This window comes from Ilyonectria robusta, assembly GCF_021365365.1.
Source record: "Ilyonectria robusta strain PMI_751 chromosome Unknown BGZ61scaffold_26, whole genome shotgun sequence".
Taxonomy (NCBI): domain Eukaryota; kingdom Fungi; phylum Ascomycota; class Sordariomycetes; order Hypocreales; family Nectriaceae; genus Ilyonectria; species Ilyonectria robusta.
Genome location: NW_025764460.1, coordinates 313855 through 331569, shown reverse-complemented (window position 1 = coordinate 331569; position 17715 = coordinate 313855). Strand labels below are relative to the sequence as shown.

Here is a 17715-nt window from a genome sequence, read left to right as displayed (position 1 = left end):
TAATGACAGCGAATATCTATCTCCTCAAATCCCCTGCCTCGCCGCCTTATCAAACCCCTGGGTTGATGTGTTGAGATTCGCGAACTTGCTTCCAGCTCCGTCACTGCAATTGAGGCTCACCGCGAATGTTATACTGAGCAGATTGGTTCACCACGCCATAAAAACCTTCAACAGGCCATTTCTGGCCCCGGGCTCCAGTCACTCCACCGAAACTTTCACACCGGACGTCAGATCTAGCTGACGAGAAAATTACTCTAGAAGACCAAGAGACCGGGAGAGTGGCAATATTTAGGCAAACCCGACTATGGAATCCATCCTGGATGCAACGCCAGGGGAAAATTCTTTACGCGGGTTTTGCTTGGCCATGGCCTGATTCAGGGTGCCCTCGTGGCTCCAGCGTCTAGCAGGCTCACGACCCAATCTCTCCAGGGCATAAGGCGTACGTAACCATGCTGTCTCAGGTACCAAGGGGCCGGTGCCACTCGGGGATCCTGGCGGCAGCCCAATAGAAGCCGTCGCGAATCGTTCGCAGGTCCCGTCCAACTGGATCTACCAGGCAAAACAGCGTCCACCAATTGCACTCGCAACGAAGCCGGAGCAGCTTCTATCGCGGCCTATCCATTCGTCCATCGTCGTCCCTGCTCACGGGAGATTCATTTCGGCCGCCAGGGGAATCAAAACGATCCACACGCCCCTGACGTGAGCCCCCACAGCGGCACATCCAGGAGGAGCTAGAGTCGTTTACCTAGCGACCCGGACGATTTATTCGGAGCCGCTAACAAGTTTCAGCGCCTCTCGGTGAAACGTCGTCGCAATGGCAGTCGGATACACCGTGGATCCTATGCCAGGCATTGATATAGGCGATGGAGACCTGGCCAATGACGAGGGATAGATTACTACTTTTGGAAGCCCAAACCGCGCTTGCGGATCCTCTGGCGTCTGCGCGGACAATTGGTACATTTGTCCACCTGTAGGTAGAGCGAGGATTCGTCTCCACACGCCCTGAAACTGTTTCGCTACGGGAACATGGACTGACTGACAGCGCCGGGTCAGCATTGTCGTCGGGTCTTTATGCGTTGTGATAGGGCTTCCAGGCGCAAACAGGGAAACGACCAGGGAGAAACAGGGAAACCAGGGAATAGACCGGAATATGGTTCGTGAGATCCCAGTCCGTAGTATCCAGCAGCTCCGCAGGGCCATAGTTAAATACTTGCGGCTTCTCTTCTAGAATATGTTTGTCTTGACCAGCCAGGCTTGCCTTCCTTCCTTCCCTTCCCTTCCTTTCCTTCTACAGCACTGGGTGCCGTTCTTTTTCTTTGCATTCATTCATTCACTCACGACTGGATATCGTGATTATTCCATTCTTTGACCTTGTGTCCTTCATTCTTTCACTTTGAAACCCAGCTTTTACTCTCACTACTCGTTTGCTCGAAACCACATCTCTCCACCATGTATTTCAAGTCTTTCGTTAGTGCTTTGGCACTCCCGAGCCTCATACAGGCCGCTTCGGTCTCCTATGTCGACCCCGACACCAGCATCACGTTCCAGAAGTGGACTGATGCCACCAGCAAGTTCAGCTTCGGTATTGCTCTGCCGACCGATCCCTCTACCGACTTCATCGGCCAGATCTCGGCCCCCATCACCGAAGGCTATGCTGCTCTCGCCCTTCGAACCTCCATGGCGGGCAGCTTGCTCATCGTGGCTTGGCCCAACGGCGAGACGGTCGTGTCTTCGCTGCGTGAGGCCACCGGTTACACCAACCCCGATGTTCTCGACGACGACACCGTCTCTCTCAAGACCATCGAGACTGGAACCTCTGTCAACGCCACTGCCTTCACTTACACCTTCCTCTGCTCAGGATGCATCAAGACTGATGACTCCACCTTCGCCGCCAGCGACGACACTGCTTCCATGGGCTTTGCTCTCAGCACCACTGCTCTTGACACTCCTGCTTCTGCTTCTGGCGCGCTGAACTACCACTCCGCCGGCTTCGGTGGCTTCGGTATCGATCTGGCCTCTGCTCAGTCCTCAGACTACGCTACCTGGGCCGCCCTTGCTTCTGAGGATTCGACCACGACCCCTGATACTGGCAGCGGTAGCGGAACCGTCCCCGCCAACCTGACCACCATCATCAGCAACGTTACCTACGACTACATTGTTGGTGGTGCCGGAGCTGCTGGTCTCATTGTTGCCGAGCGACTTGCTGAGTCGGGTGCTTCTGTACTTCTTCTCGAGCGTGGACAGGCTTCTCTCTACTCCAGCGGCGGAGATGCCACCATGGACTGGAACAACACCGTTACCCAGTACGACGTGCCTTCCATGGGATACTACCTGTCCACCGCCTCTGACACCAGCGAGTACTGCACCGACACTGCCAGCCAGGCCGGCTGCATCTTGGGAGGATCGACCGCCATCAACGCCATGATGTTTGTCAAGCCCAACAGCGAGGACTTCTCCAAGTGGCCCGCGGGCTGGAGCTGGGATACCGTCGAGGCTTCCGCAGAGAGGCTCTACGCGCGTACTCCCGGAACCACCAGCCCTACGGCCGACGGCGAGCTGCACGACCAAGGTGCCTGGGATGTGCTCAGCACTTGGCTTGACGGCAACGGCTTCACCGAGGTTGATGCCATTGCTGAGCCCGAGAAGAAGCGAAAGATCTACTCGCACCCCCCGATCATGGTGAGACTTCCAGTTTCCATCTGGAAGAGAACTTTGCTAACATATCTAGGTCAACAACGGACTCCGCGCCGGCCCCGTTCGTGATTACCTCCCGTTGGCTCAGGCCCTGCCCAAGTTCTCACTGCAGCTCAACTCCAAGCTGCTCCGAGTCGTCCGCACCGGCAGCACCATCACCGGTGTCGAAGTGTCAACTGGCGCCGCCACCCGCCAGATCATCAACCTCAACACCAACGGTGCCGTCATCCTCGCTTCTGGTGCCCTTTCCACCCCCCGTGTTCTGTTCAACAGCGGTATCGGCCCTACCGCGCAGATCCAGACCGTGTCCAACGGCTCTACCCAGATCACTCTTCCCGCCTCATCTGACTGGATCAACCTGCCCGTTGGCGAGAACCTCCAGGACCACCCCATCTTCACTGTCAACCTGCAGACCAAGAACTCTTTGACCTCGCTCTCCAGCACTGACTTTACCTCGCCCAACGACACCAATGTTGACTTGTTCGCTCAGGGAACTGGTGTTCTCGCCCAGTCGGGCCAGCGCCTGAACTTCTGGACCAGCATCACCAACACCACCGATGGCGTTGAACGATTCATCCAGGGTACCTGCAACTCCCCTTCCAACGACACTGTCCGCATCAAGGTCTACCTCACCCACGGACTTACTTCCACTGGAACTCTGGGCATTACCAGCGCTGGAGCCACCAAGCTCACCAAGGAGCCCTACCTGAACACTGCTGGCGACAAGGAGGCTATCCTGTCCTTTATGAGACAGCTCATCTCTTATGCCTCCAAGTCCGACAGCACCCTGTCCATCGCGGCCAACACCACTGCCGAGTCCCTCATCGCTGAGTACGTCACTGGCTCTCACTTTGTTGGAACCGCCCGGATGGGTACCAGCAACGACGGCACCAGCGTTGTTGATACCAACACCAAGGTTTGGGGCACTGACAACCTCTACGTTGTAGATGCCAGCATCCACCCCGATCTGCCTACTGGAAACACTCAGGCCATTGTCATGGTCGCTGCTGAGCATGCTTCTAAGAAGATTCTGGCGGCAGGCGGATCATCCAACTCTACCACACCTGTCACTTCCAGGTGCCGAGCTGCCCGCAGACGCCGCAGCTTCCGACCCCGCTACGTGTAAATAGCTATTTTTCAAACCATGTACTATATATTTATTACCTTAGATGAATTCAAGGTTCAAGAACTGTTACCACAGTCGTATATCAGTAACTTTTGTCTGCTTGCCATACGAAAGATATCCACTTTAAACGAATGCATTTGTATGAGTACCGAGCTCACCTAACGATAGAGAGTGTGGTAGTCTATTACACTAATCGGACGACATTTTGAAACGACAGCGTCTTAATAATTACCTCCCTCTCATTTCGTGGCTACTCTCCTTGCGTGCAGTTAATCTCCGGCCCCTTCAAGTCTCACCATGGTAGCTGTGTCCCATTATACAGTAGAAACTTTCCACTGTCTTCAGGCTTCAAATCCGTGACAATCTTGATGATCCCTCTCGCGCTATCCGGAATCTCAACCACAGCATTCGGCCCGCCCATTTCCGTCTTCACATGTCCGGGATCAATAATGACAACAGACGCCAGTGATCCCAATTGACACGCCTGGTGAACGGTGAGCATGTTCAATGCAGTTTTGCTGATGCTGTAAGGGGTGATTTCAGCAGGGATCTGTCTGTTGGTGAGCATCTTGAGGCTGCCAATACCCGAAGTGATGTTGGTAATCACTGCGCCAGAGACTAGATGCGGTAGTAGCGATTGAGTGACGAGAGCCGGGCCAACCGTGTTAGAGACAAAGTGAGAGATGAGAGACTCTGCGGTCAAGTTGGTGCTCGTTTGCTCCCTGGAATGCAGGATGGCAGCGTATTGAATGAGCACATCAACGCGAAAGTCTGCTCCAAGCACTTTTGCCAGACGTGTGACCAGCTGGGAAATCGAGTCTGGGTTGGAAACGTCACATTCGACAATGTGAACGACGCCGTTGCTGCTAGCCTTGATCTCGTTGAGGGAAGAGAGGTCTGCTTGCAGGTTGCGGACGATTGCCACGACCGTGTTTGAAGGGATTTTTGCGAGCTGGAGGACAGTCTCTCGTCCAATTCCAGTTCGTGCGCCGGTAATAACAAAGACAGCCATTATAGAGTTTGAGTATTTTTAATAGTGCAATGATAAAGACGTTTGCGAGTGCCTTTTTGAACGATGATGGCGGCGAGAACTCAGTCGCTTGATGTGAGTAGTTTGAGTTGTGGCCAATTCTCAGCATCAACTCTTGAATTTATATCCAATACGCGCGACGAAGTTCGTCCGAGCTGACGAACTCACCTTCCGGGAGTCATACGGTGCCTTGTCAAGCGTTACGAGAAAGGTGCGCGTCGTATGACCTGCTTCCACACTACCGAGTCCCAAGATTGGCATATGAAGACAATAAAACCTGTATTGGGCTTCCAATGTTTATCCTGATTGGGTTATAGATGTATGATAAGTAGCTGCCTAGCATCCAAAGCGGCTCGACGGCCCGGCTCGCCGATTCTCACCAAGTTCTACTTTCTCTGGGCTTCCTTTCACATCTAGATTACCAATCCAAGATCGATGAAGATTTGTAATAAATAATTACAATTTTTTGTGCTGTTTGTGAAGGTTTAGGATGAATCTGCATGTTGAGACGGGAGGTGACGTCTTCCCTCCAATCCTCTACCTATGCGAGCTTCACGTTCGTTGGCTGACAAGGGTGATTTTCTCATTGAGATCTTGGCTCGGAAGTTCACTTGGAATTTGAGTTGAAATCTCAATTTTTTGTGAGAATTGTATGAAATTTCCTGTACAATTGAGTCCGTTTACGAATATCGTCTAAGCACATTAGAACTCATCATGTTGACCTACTCGAAGTTGGGAATGCACGTGATTCTGCTGAAGTTGCCAACTTTAGCGCATCGGTCAGCTGATGCAAAGACATCAAGCCCATCTTGTTTTAATTGAACTCTCAAATTTCCCTCTTTTGCACATCCTTATGCACCATTGATCATTGCACTGAACAGAATAAATAAATTCTCAATCATCTCATGTCCGTCATGGCCTTTCGGTGGTCAAGACGTACCTTCAAATCATGGCCGACATCAGTCAGATATACCTCACTCAAAATAACGCCACGACCGTACTGTCAACATGGACTTAGATCTTTTTATACAATGCCAGCGGAGTGGGAAGTGCACTCGCAAACCATCACCGTATGGCCAGACTTTGCATCGATACCTGATGAAAAGACGTTGCAGGCAGCCCGTCTAGAAGTCTCCGCTATCGCGAATGCAATAGCGCAGTTTGAGCCCGTCACGATGTATACGCAGCATCGAAACGTGAACATGGCACAAGGCACCGTTTCCCAAGACGTCAAGGTTATTGGTCTTGAGGCGAGTCAACTTTGGGTACGTGATACGGGGCCAGTATTTGTTAAGGACGTTAGAAATGGCCAAGCTATGGCGCTCGGTATGAACTTCAACTACTGGGGCGGAAAGTTCCCCCGAGAAGGTGACGAGACTGCAGCCGACAAGATTGCCTCGGCTATGAGTACCCCAGTCTTTACAGCTCCATTTCAAGCCGAAGGCGGAGGAATTGAGGTCGATGGCGAAGGAACATTGTTGGCGACTGAAAGCTCCATTATCAACTCCAATCGAAACCCAGGATTAAGCAAACAACAGCTAGAGGATCACTTCAGTCTCGCTCTGGGAGTCAAGAAGACAGTATGGGTTCCAGGAATCAGGGACTATGACATCACAGATTATCACATTGATGCCCTTGCACGATTCCTCCGTCCCGGGACGGTGTTGCTAGGAAAGCCGCCAGCCAACTCAGAGGCAGAGGTCATCAGCGCATACGAGGAAGCTAGGAGAATCCTCAGTCAGGAAACAGATTCGCAAGGAAGGCCGTTTCAGATTGAGGAAATTCTAGAACCTGACTTGAGCAAAGTGCCCGGGGAGCATTTTGGCGAGGCTGGCGAGACCATCGCGTCTTATGTCAACTACCTCGTGGTAAATGGTGGGCTGATAGTGCCACGATTTGGAGTTGGAGACGCAGATGATGAAGCGCTTCAGCGCTTTCGTGAGTGTTTTCCTTCTCGACGAGTGGTGCAAGTGGATATCAATACTTTGCCAAAGCTTGGTGGCGGCATCCACTGCGCGACACAGCAAGTCCCAGCTATGTGAGGGAGTTTTGCGAGTGGAAATAAGGTCACTCACTGCCAAACCTCTGGTCTCACCTTTCTGTCATCTGGGGTAAAGCTGTGAAATTCTAAAAATAGAAATATCCACGTAACAATTATCTTTTTTTGCTTTTTTTTTGTTGAGATAACTGCACGTGTGCTTTATTAGCACGTTGTCACCGCTTCATTGACGCATCTTCATATATTTTCTCCCTTGACTATCCGACTGCTCTCAGTGAATCTTCGTCGAGTCGTACAACTCAGTCCCACCATGGCGCCTATCGATGACTCGGAATGGGTCGACATTGACACGGATTCCGACGAAGAATTACCGCCTCCACCTATCTCTATGCCCAAAGCCAACCCTACACCTCCTCCAGCGACCCCTCGTTCAGATGCATCTATCCAAGCGGTCATCGTCCGCTGCAATGCTGATAAGTCAGAGTTTGCGCCTTGGTCTCCAAAGATGATCTCGGCAGATGATCCTATCTTCTCGCACGCCGTGCCTCTGATCCCCGGACTCATCGAGGTGCCACTGGTCTTCTCCCGCGTGGGTACTAAGTCCGCATATCGGGCCAACCTCGACAACACGATCATCACGTATCTCCATATCGACGCCACGTCTGGGTTCGCGCCGCCGCAGTGGCAGTCCCGTGTCGGCACGGTAGTGGTCGCGCGCAAGGACAAAAAGCCGTTGCTACCCCATCATATGGAGGGCGCGTGGATGTACTGTGATTACATCTCGGACCTCTTCGGTGAAGGGACTGGTGCTCCAACCCGTCTGTACAATAGACAAGCCTTTGAGAAGTGGTGGAATGTTTATTGTGAGGCACAGAAGGGGTTCCGCCGAGGCAAGGGAGGCTTGAATGATCCGAATGATTGGCGGTCGGTAAAGTCGCCGTATGAGATGTAATTAACTCAACTGCTTGCTTCGTACGGCCTAAATAAAGAAGAGAGATGTCTTGTCCTGGGGCATTTGGACGGTATGTCTTGTGAAGCTGCTTCCAATGCAAAATACAATAGTAAGACGCTTTTGGACAGCGCTTAACAATCGTCGGTTGTTATTGTGAACGTGTAAATATGCTTACCCTACACTCGGCTGGATTCGTGCAGATAATCCTCGTCACCGTCTCAGGTCAATACTCTAGCCCATTCTGGCATGCCTCGGCCTGATTTCTCCTAGAATTACTGCCTGATTCCTCTTAGAAACACAGCCTGATCTGGAATTCGAAGCTGATTGGCTTAGGCTGGCGTGGCTTGGCATTTCATTTTCAGCCCAACATCTTCAGCTGAACCCTCAACTTGCTCTCTTCATCTGTGGGCGATTCCTGTCCAAATGGATCCCATAAACGCGTTCCAGGTGGCAGCCGCTGTTATCGGCCTAGTCGACTTTGGCGCACGCGTTTTGTCCGACACAGTTGAGATTTACAAGAGCGCATCGGGGCATACTCAACGCGATGTCGAGCTTACGACACTATCTGACGAATTGTCGAATCTCAGCGAGCAGCTGCAGAACCGCCTGGAGGGAACATCTACTACGTCCTTGGCATCTGAATCCACCTTGCGAGGCTTGTCGGCACGATCCATCGACGCCAGCAACAAGCTCAAATCAGCCATCGCCGACCTTCAGGCAAACAAGCCTGGAACCAGCAAAATCAGTACCGCGGCGAACAGTTTCGCTTCTGCTCTCAAAGCGATCTGGAAAAAGAGCGAGATTGAGGCTTTGAAGGAAAACCTCGTGGAAATCCGGTCTCAGATAACCATTGCAACACTCATCTCTGTCTGGTATGTCGCGACATTTAACACCACCTCGTTCAGCAGTCTAACCCGTTATTCAGGGAAGAGACGAGACAAGATGGCCAGAGGCATGGCGACCTGAAGGACCGTCTGGACCAAATCGCTAAAAAGCTTGACCGCCGCGATGACACGGCTCACCTGTTTGCCAAGGAGCTTATGCAGATGACGGTTGAGGGCAACACTGGTAATTTGAGTCGCAAAAATGCAGATCTCGTCAATATTCTTTGGGGCATTGACTGGAAATCTTGGGATAAGAGCCAGGGGGGCGGCCTCTTTAAGAATCTCCAGCCAGAAGAACAGCGGGAACCTGGGGATTTGCCTATTGGCATGAGGATTCTCAGCAGTCTTTCTTTTCGTGAGATGTATGGAAGGAAGCAAGCGATTCCTCTGGCATACGCAAACACGTATCACTGGATCTTCAGAGACGAGCAATCCGGCGAGAATGGAGAAAAACTGGAATGGCCAAGTTTCCCTCAATGGCTTCAGAAAAAAGACGACTCCCTCTATTGGATCACCGGAAAACCAGGCTCGGGAAAGTCAACTCTCATGAAGTACATCTTTGACAATCCGCAACTTCGGATCAGTCTCAAAGGCTACGCCGGAGATTTGCCCCTGATGTTGGCCGGCTTCTTCTTCTGGAACCCAGGTTCTGAAGTCGAGAAGTCACAGGAAGGGCTACTCCGTACCATTCTCCATCAGTGTTTGTCCGACAGGGAGGATCTTATCCCTGTTGTGGCACCCAGGCGATGGGCCCTGCACTCCATTCTGGGAAGCAGTACCACTGCTCCGGAATGGACTTGGCGGGAGCTAAAAGAGTCCTTCGAGGTACTCTGCTCGCTCCATGGAAAGGAATTTCAACTTGCTCTTTTCATCGACGGACTGGATGAATTTGGTGAAAACGGAAAGTCCCCCAGCGTTCTAGTCGACTGGATCCTGGACGTCATCAAGCGCCATCACGTCAAAGTTTGCGTCTCAAGTCGACCATGGAATGTGTTTTCCGATGCGTTTCAAAAAGAACGCTCCCTGATGATGCAGAGTTTAACTTACCGAGACATTGAACATTTCGTGCAGACCAAGTTCGGGGATTCTGTTGCATTCCAAGAGTTATCTGAAGTTTTCTATGACGAGGCAAGCACATTGCTCAAAGATATAGTCGAAAGGGCGGAAGGAATTTTCCTCTGGGTTGACCTTGTTGTACGGTCTCTCCTATCGACTCTTGTTGACACACCATCGTTGCCACATCTACAAGAGAAGCTTGCCGAGATTCCAAGTGACATCAAGGGTCTATACGATAACATATGGCGCTCTATACCGCTTGATAGACTAGCAACTACGTCCAAAATCTTCCAGCTCTGCGCAACAAATATCGGAAACTCTACTGCGGAGACATTCTGGCTTGCCACTGGAGGAAGTTCTCATATTGTCATGGATCCCAAGGCACGGCAGGGCATACCCAAGTTGATGAAGAGGATTCTAGATGGCCACACTAGGGGGATGTGTGAGTTGTCGTCGAACGACAATCATGATGTGGAGTTTCTCCACCGTTCTGCATCGGAATGGGCACTGGAGAACAGCATGTGGAACGAGATCTGTTCCAAGTCACCCGCCGACTTTGAACCGAATTTGAACTTGCTGGAATCATTACTAATACTGCACCCAACCGAAGAGCCTCCTCAGACTGTTGAATTGGCTCATATCTTCGACATCGTGACTTCTTTGTTGCAGTACGCATTCGGAGCTAAAGATTCGAAACGAGTTTCAGAAGTTCGCCTCATCAAAGCCCTTGACAACGTACACAAAGTCGCAGAAACCATCATGGACAAAAGTTCCAGGTTCGATGGATACAGAAAGCCGACAGACGCCAACACCAATTCATTTTCTGCGAACAACTGGCTTGCCCATGAGTTCATGCAGGAAAGTGGCCGCCTCGAGTGTTCTTTTGTTGGTGCTGTTGCACGGGTAGGCTTGACCTTTTACGTCAAGAAGAAGGTTTTAGAGGATAAATCACTCTTAATACCTCGGAGAAATAGAGTGTCTCTTCTGGAGAGCGCTATATTTCAGAACTCAGAGTCATCAAGTTTGGATTTGTCGGAGTCTGGTCTAGTCTTTGTCTCGTCTAGGGTACTATCTGAACGATTGGAGATTATTCAGTTTCTCCTCGAGGTCAGTGATGCCCATTACGAAACAGCACTTGGCAAACCAATGTATGACATCGTTCAAAAGTTCACCTCGCAAGAGTTCGCGGAAGAGTTCGCGGAAGAGTTCGGAGAAGAGGATTCTCAACAGTACGACATCTCAGAGTGGTATACCGAGGTATTAAGGTTGCTAGAGCAACATGGCTATGGACCTGGCGGCACAGCTAGGAAACCGGGCAAAGAGAAGATACGAGGGAGACTGAGCAGGCTGGTATTGAAACTGAAATGGAAAAAGAAGGACAATAACTGAGGCAATGGGGCTTCGTACTGGCATATCTTTGCACTTCACATAAACCTAATGGCATTTGACTTCGCATATTTATATCGTCACCTCTCGAATTATACTTGAGCGTGAATTATGGATTGAAATTCCGAAGGAGTCCCCACATCCGGAACTGGTACGCAATCGTCGGATATTAATCCGCATAGAGGGGCGGCACCAAACGCATGTTTAAGCCCACTCCGACAAGTCCGTCAAATCCGTCGCGGCTCCCTTCCGAGGTATAGGCAAGAAATCTGCAGGCGAGTGGCTTTATAGACCGTGTTGGTCAGTTCATATCTCCAAGTGTTCTCAAAATCGCTAGGCCGGTCAACTTCTCTGTCACCTTTTTGCACCAACCACAATACACCATTCACCATGCCTCTGCAGCCGGATTTCACCCTCAACACGGGAGCCAAGATTCCTGCCGTTGGGTTTGGAACATGGCAAGCCCCTCCAGGCCAAGTCGAGAAGGCTGTTGAAATTGCACTCAAAAGCGGATACAAGCATATCGACTGCGCCGCCATCTACCGCAACGAAGTCGAAGTTGGCGAAGGTATCCGCAAGAGCGGCGTGCAGAGGTCTGACATCTTCATCACGGGAAAGCTCTGGAATACCAAGCATGCACCTGAGGATGTTGAGAAGGGTCTTGACAAGACGCTCAAGGATCTGGGTACGGACTACCTTGACCTTTTCCTGATGCATTGGCCCGTGTAAGTCTTCCCATTCAAGAATACATGGTTGAACACCAGCTGATCAATATACAGTGCCTTCAAGTCTGGAGACAACTGGTTCCCAATTGACTCGGATGGTGTATTTGAGCTCGCAGACATTGATCCTTCTGTGACATATGCCGCAATGGAGAAGCTCCTTGACACGGGAAAGGTCCGAGCTATTGGTGTATCCAACTTCACCAAGAACCGCCTTGACGATCTCCTCAGCAAGACCAAGGTCGTACCGGCCGTGAATCAGATCGAGGCACACCCCTATCTGCAGCAGCCTGATTTGTTCGATTACTGCAAGGCGAAAGGCATTCAACTAGCTGCGTATTCACCTCTCGGAAACAACCAGACTGGAGAGGCCCGCACTGTCGACGACCCGCTTGTCGCAGAACTTGCCAAGAAGTTGGACTTGGATATCGGCCAAGTTCTCTACTCGTGGGGTGTGCAGCGCGGAAGCGTAGTGCTACCGAAGAGTGTGACTCCAAGCAGGATTGAGTCTAATATCCAAGTCAAGGAGCTGCCCCAAGACGCGTTCGATCAGCTCAACGCTCTGGAGCGAAACAAGCGCTACAATTGGCAGACGCGATGGGGATACGACATCTTCCAAGAGCTCGGCGAAGATGAAGTGAAGAGAGTGGCACGAGAGACGGGTGCCGAGAACCTAGAAAAGTTTGGAAAATAGACAGTCATAGCTTCATAGTACAATAGACTTAATCGCGGTTCAAAACCCCAGTGTTACAGTGCTCAATTCAGGTCATCGTCGACCAGATCATCGTCTCATCAATTTCCACATGAGGCCAAAACGCCTAATAGGTGTTAGCTTGTACAGCATGAACAGCTCACTCTGACTTACCGAAGAATCAAGGTCTAACCAATCTGCAGTCTGCCACTCATCGAGCAGACGAGGATCATAAACAAGGGTGGAATCATCCTGATATACTTGCCCAAGATCTCCTGCAATTGTGCTACTCGCATCTAGCGTACCGTGATTCTCTAAGCCGTTGGATTGACCGGGAGCTGGCATCGGTCCTGGCTGGTCTGGATCTGCCGTGGTTACAGGACGCGTCGAGGGATTCTTTGCCGCCGTACGGAATTCCTCAAGAATCACGGCGTATCTGCGACTGGGAGAGTTTGATGCAGTGGCGCGAGCAAGGTGAGTCTGACATCTCTCAGCCAGCTCAATGAGCTTCGCTCTGTTTTGCTTCCCAATCAACCGGCCCGTTCGTCGCTGCTGAATCTCCCAGACGTAGGTGACAACAAGTGCGCAAAACGTCACGTAATGTGTCCACCAAAAGGCATGAAATATCGGACCCTCCTGAGCCATGTAATCGACAGTTTCGAGGACTGCTTTTGCGGCTCCCATGCATTCGTTTACCTGGTTCTCATAGGTCGTCGTGGAAGTGCCCAAGAGGAACAATCGATTGGCGTGCATGATGGCGTGAGAATGAGCAAGCTTGAGGACGGTAGCTTGTCTCCGATAGCTTGTAATGAGCATGGAAGGGCGAATGGATCCAAGGTGCAAGGGCAGGCTTGCGTGCCAGTCATGGACACGTTGATTTAATTTGTGAGCGGCGGCTACACGCTCTTGGTTGGTGATGTCTCTCAGCGTGTAGACTTCTCGTGAAATACAACCAATAATTTGAGCAATTCTTGATGCTATTAGCATGGACACAGAGATTCGAGCTCGAGACACTTACCTGGCGTGGAATATCAATGCATCAATATGACAATCCTCAGGATTTTCTGGGCCCCCGCCTGGCCCCATGGTAGTCATCTCCTCGTCATTGACTCGATCGGGAAATTCTTGATCAATGTCTTCATCATGAAAATGCCGAGGCCGTCCAAAAACAACTCCCAAGTAATTGTCCAGGACGTAGGCAGTCCAAAATGTCCTAATACAGCACTGTGTGTGGATGTAGTCGGTGTGAGAGATCCGCCGTCTTTTGGCGCTGGCGCGACGATGAAACCCGAGGGCGGATATAAGTTGCAAAGCATTTCCAAACACATACCAGCTGCGATTGAAACGGGATGTGGTGAGAAGATACAGAACGTGTACAAGCCTCGCCTGTGCCGATTCCAACTTGGGATATCCCGACTCTTCGTCGGCAAGGCGAGCTGAGATGACGAAGAGTTCGTCGCTTGCTCGCAACGCCTGAGCATCGTCATCTGCCGACAAGAGGCCTTTGGACTTTGCTTGATGTAGGGTGGCAACTGCAAGCGCGACGAGGACAATTGCTGCCCTCGCGCGACCAATTTCGCGCCATACTGGTTGCTTCTCTTGGATGTTCTTCTCGATGGTGCTAAGCCAGCTTTCTACCGTTGGACGATGCAAAATGCGATAGGTTGCGATGCAGACGTCAAAGTAAAGAGAAAGTAATTTCCTCCCATCACTTGGACTCGGTAAAGGTATTGGAAAATGCTCGTCAATCTCTGGCAGAGGCTTATCGCCGGCCATGTACAGTGGCTGGTTCTCTGCGGACGATTTCGCAACATCAGATGGCTTGTTACTGTTCTGGGCTGATAGCCGTTTCCAGGCTCGGTGCAAAAAGGTAAGGCCAGAGGTTGGGTCGAAAACCTGACCCTGTATCTCCATGGCCATGCTCAGTTCTGGCGATGCCCGTGATGGCGCTGTATCGTGAGACCGCAAATACGGGCCGGACATGTCGTCCTGCGGTTCCGTGCGCGATTGACTGGGATCAGAAATGGTCTCAAATCCAATGTCTTCTTCCTGGGACGGGACACCGGGCTCGTATGAGAGTCGCGAGTGAGCGTCCGACTGTGGTGGCGTCGGTGGTCGCCCGCGCGTATACTTTGCATCATACAAGCACACGCGATCTTTGGCTACGCACTTTGCACACGGCTGATCGCCGCTACACTTGGCTTTTCTGGACTTGCAGAAGTCGCAGGCCCTACTGACCTTGCGGAGCTTCCGAATGCCCTGGACGTCTTCACCTCCGCGAGGAGAATGATCAGAAGATACGACACTGCGTTTCCGGCCAGTGTAGTACGGCCCTGACGAGCGTGTCGTCGGCGAGACGACCAGACTGGGCTCCACCATCTCGTCTGGCATATATTGGCCAGGCCCAGGAGGCGGCAGTGGATATGATTGCCCGTTCATTGGAGGATTGCTGTGGGTTTCGATAGACGTTGAAGCGGGAGATGGAGCGTGGTGAGACGGCGGAAAAAGGGACGCGACGGAAAAGATGAAAATCCTGGCGGAGAAGTGACATATAAACCCAGCACAGTCTGCGGGGAAGCCTCACCCCGCATATTGCGATGATGGGCTAATTCTGCGGCCCACTTGATACGACAAGGAGATGGTTTTTGCTAGGCTCTATTGTGTAGTAGCATGGATCACGCGAGTCGTGTCAAGACTCGCTAAGTAAGTAAGCATCATTTGGTTTAATTGCAGACTAATTTCTGAGAGAATCGGGACGGAGAGCTGTCAATTGCATATCTCATTTGTGTTGCTTGTCGTGCATTGCCCACACTCGCGACATCACATTCAGCCAGCATCGACAGCAGGGATTAATACATTTGGGCCGGATGGTATAAATTGAGGTAGAGATATATAATTAGACTGGAAAAATTCTGTGTCATGTCGTGAAGGTGGCCAACACAGACTACCCCAGCCGCCACCCATGCCAATACATAGACACCACCTCCGTAACCAGCACTTTACAGAGTGTACTTGAACAGAGGGCTCTTGTCTCCGAGTTTCATCAGCTCCGACTCGCTGTACTGAGCCCGGATATCATCCTCTGACAACTTGTCCTTCTTCGTATTGCCCCACTTGTAGCTCAACTCCAGGAGGAGGGCCACGAGGACTCCCGACGCGCCGAAGGCCAAGGACAGACCAAAGCCAGTCTGATACTTGGGGGCTTCACTGTCCAAATACATATACGACCCTATGATCCCTCCTATATTTCCAATGCAGATGTTAAAAGCAACGCCAATAGATCGTCGACTTGCTGGGGCGAGGTTGTTGGCGGCCCAACTGCTGCCCGCGGGTTGCACGGGGTAGATGCCAATGCATGTGAGAACAAGCGAAAAGTATCCTGGGCCAATGTGGCTTCCTCCAAGATATCCTTGAAAGCCCATAATGACCGAGTAACCGATTGCAATAAGACCCAAAGGAACTGCAACGAAAGGCATACGCCAATGGAAGTGATCGGATAGACGAGAGAAGAAGACCGACGAAAGGGCACCAGCCACGTAAGCTGGGACAGTCATTAATTGTGCGTTTGTGTTTGTAAATCCCATGGCCTTGACAATTGAAGGCAACGTGAACTTTGTCCCATAGGAGCAAGCGCTGATGCAGAGAAGAATGTAGGCTTGCATGTACAGGCGCCAGTTCTTGAGGACCATCTTCATGTCGTACCAGTCAAACTTCTTCTCGGGGTTCTCATCGGCGAAGCGACCACCCTGCTTGACGAAGCTCTGGAGCTCGAGGAAGCGAATCTCTTCGGGGGTCAACCAGCGGGTTGAAAGAGCGGGAGAGTCGATCAGGAGGAAGAAGCAAGACACGCCCAGAAGGACTGTGACAATACCTTCCAGAAGGAAGATCCAGCGCCAGCCCTCATAGCCTCCGACACCGTCCATCTTGGCGATTCCGGCAGCCAGCAGACCGGAGAAAGCACCTGAAAGAGCGCTGGTGCAGTAGAAGTAGGCAATTCGTGTGGCGAGGTCCTTGGGCATGTACCAAAAGGTGCAGAGGTACACGGCTCCGGGATAGAAACCGGCTTCAAAGACACCCAAGAGCATGCGGACAGCCAAGAGACCACCGAAGCCTTTGACGACGCCGTGCAGAGTCATGATGACTCCCCAGATGGTGACGAGAGTTCCGAGATAAACGGAAGGCCTCTTGAAGTTCTTGAGGAGGATGTTGCTCGGAATTTCGAGAAGGATGTAGGGGATGAAGAAGAGACTGAGCACAATGTTCCATTGGTTTCCAACGAGGTTCAAGTCATCTGCGAGACCCTCAATTTTGGCATTGCCGATGTTTGCTCGGTCCAAATGGGAAATCAGGTACAAGACTGCGAGCATAGGGACCAAGCGGACGTCGACCTGTTGTCACATATTATTAGTCTCTATCAATTGGCTTCGGCTCGCGGATCCACGTACCTTGCGGATAACCTTCTTCCTTTGAGCAGGGGAAAAGTTTGCGTAAAAGTCGGCATCGGCGTCACTGAGGCCCAAAACGCGGATGTTGTCGATGGTGTGAACCTGGGCGCTCTTCTCTGGGTCATTGTGGTCCCGGTCCATCTCCATGTCGTCGACCATGACGATCTCCGGCTTGTCGAGTCGGGGGCTTCCTGAAGACATGTTGGGCGCGTCACGGATTCGATACGCAGTGTGTTGGAGTAGGTTGCGTTGAAATGAGACCGACTGGAGTCATCACGACCATGTTCGACGGCCACGAGTCGTATTATATCCACGACAGGGCCTCGGGTTAAGCGTAGAGCGCGGTTTGACCTGCCGACGCGTCCATGGGCAATTGCCGAGCAACCATCTCTGTGCTCGGCGTACTGGACTGTTGACGCTTAGTTACCCCATACCCCGCGTCGATGATCCGGGGAACGGAAAAGTTGTGGCTGGAGAAGCGGCCGGATTTATATCCGCTCGACGGATTTCTGCGCCATTTGGTCAAGAGACCAGCTGGGGTTGCACACAGAACGGATTCTGGGCGGAATACGGCAGTGGAGGCAGAAGAGATTATCGTTGGTCATGAGGTGATCGGGTCTCGTTTGCGGTGGTTTTGCTTTTGGATTGAAGCCCTGACGATCTCACTCCGGAGTCTCCCGCCACCTGCTCACAACCAACGGTGAGCGGGCGTACCACGGATTTTCGCATT

The 17715-nt window shown here is 51.6% G+C and overlaps 8 protein-coding genes across 8 annotated transcripts; 5 read left to right on the top strand and 3 right to left on the bottom strand.

The window, feature by feature from the left end:
* Positions 1–1449: 1449 nt before the first annotated feature.
* BGZ61DRAFT_400249 (uncharacterized protein) lies at positions 1450–3837 on the top strand (the record flags this gene model as incomplete). The annotated part of the gene is made up of 2 exons (XM_046243029.1): positions 1450–2679; positions 2729–3837. 2 exons carry the CDS (start codon positions 1450–1452, stop codon positions 3818–3820), a joined length of 2322 nt encoding a protein of 773 aa, XP_046098155.1. The 3' UTR covers positions 3821–3837.
* A 275-nt stretch (positions 3838–4112) lies between these two features.
* On the bottom strand, positions 4113–4909 carry BGZ61DRAFT_558264 (NADP-dependent dehydrogenase-like protein; the record flags this gene model as incomplete). Its single annotated transcript, XM_046255715.1, has 1 exon — positions 4113–4909. Exon 1 carries the CDS (start codon positions 4830–4832, stop codon positions 4113–4115), a length of 720 nt encoding a protein of 239 aa, XP_046098154.1. The 5' UTR covers positions 4833–4909.
* A 749-nt stretch (positions 4910–5658) lies between these two features.
* On the top strand, positions 5659–7099 carry BGZ61DRAFT_461172 (uncharacterized protein). The gene has a single exon (XM_046247105.1). It carries the CDS (start codon positions 5756–5758, stop codon positions 6890–6892), a length of 1137 nt encoding a protein of 378 aa, XP_046098153.1. The 5' UTR covers positions 5659–5755; the 3' UTR covers positions 6893–7099.
* On the top strand, positions 7068–7886 carry BGZ61DRAFT_461171 (uncharacterized protein). The gene has a single exon (XM_046247104.1). The coding sequence runs from the start codon at positions 7160–7162 to the stop codon at positions 7799–7801; it is 642 nt and encodes a 213-aa protein (XP_046098152.1). The 5' UTR covers positions 7068–7159; the 3' UTR covers positions 7802–7886.
* Positions 7887–8197: 311 nt separating this feature from the next.
* Positions 8198–11183, top strand: BGZ61DRAFT_522134 (uncharacterized protein). The gene is made up of 2 exons (XM_046252530.1): positions 8198–8673; positions 8727–11183. Exons 1-2 carry the CDS (start codon positions 8225–8227, stop codon positions 11128–11130), a joined length of 2853 nt encoding a protein of 950 aa, XP_046098151.1. The 5' UTR covers positions 8198–8224; the 3' UTR covers positions 11131–11183.
* Positions 11184–11517: 334 nt separating this feature from the next.
* Positions 11518–12543, top strand: BGZ61DRAFT_537980 (NADP-dependent oxidoreductase domain-containing protein; the record flags this gene model as incomplete). The annotated part of the gene is made up of 2 exons (XM_046254597.1): positions 11518–11852; positions 11907–12543. 2 exons carry the CDS (start codon positions 11518–11520, stop codon positions 12541–12543), a joined length of 972 nt encoding a protein of 323 aa, XP_046098150.1.
* On the bottom strand, positions 12445–14919 carry BGZ61DRAFT_430031 (fungal-specific transcription factor domain-containing protein; the record flags this gene model as incomplete). Its single annotated transcript, XM_046243795.1, has 3 exons — positions 12445–12667; positions 12715–13510; positions 13559–14919. 3 exons carry the CDS (start codon positions 14917–14919, stop codon positions 12611–12613), a joined length of 2214 nt encoding a protein of 737 aa, XP_046098149.1. The 3' UTR covers positions 12445–12610.
* Positions 14920–15539: 620 nt separating this feature from the next.
* BGZ61DRAFT_364985 (major facilitator superfamily domain-containing protein) lies at positions 15540–17126 on the bottom strand (the record flags this gene model as incomplete). Its single annotated transcript, XM_046241568.1, has 2 exons — positions 15540–16928; positions 16986–17126. The coding sequence occupies 2 exons, from the start codon at positions 17124–17126 to the stop codon at positions 15540–15542; spliced, it is 1530 nt and encodes a 509-aa protein (XP_046098148.1).
* Positions 17127–17715: the final 589 nt, after the last annotated feature.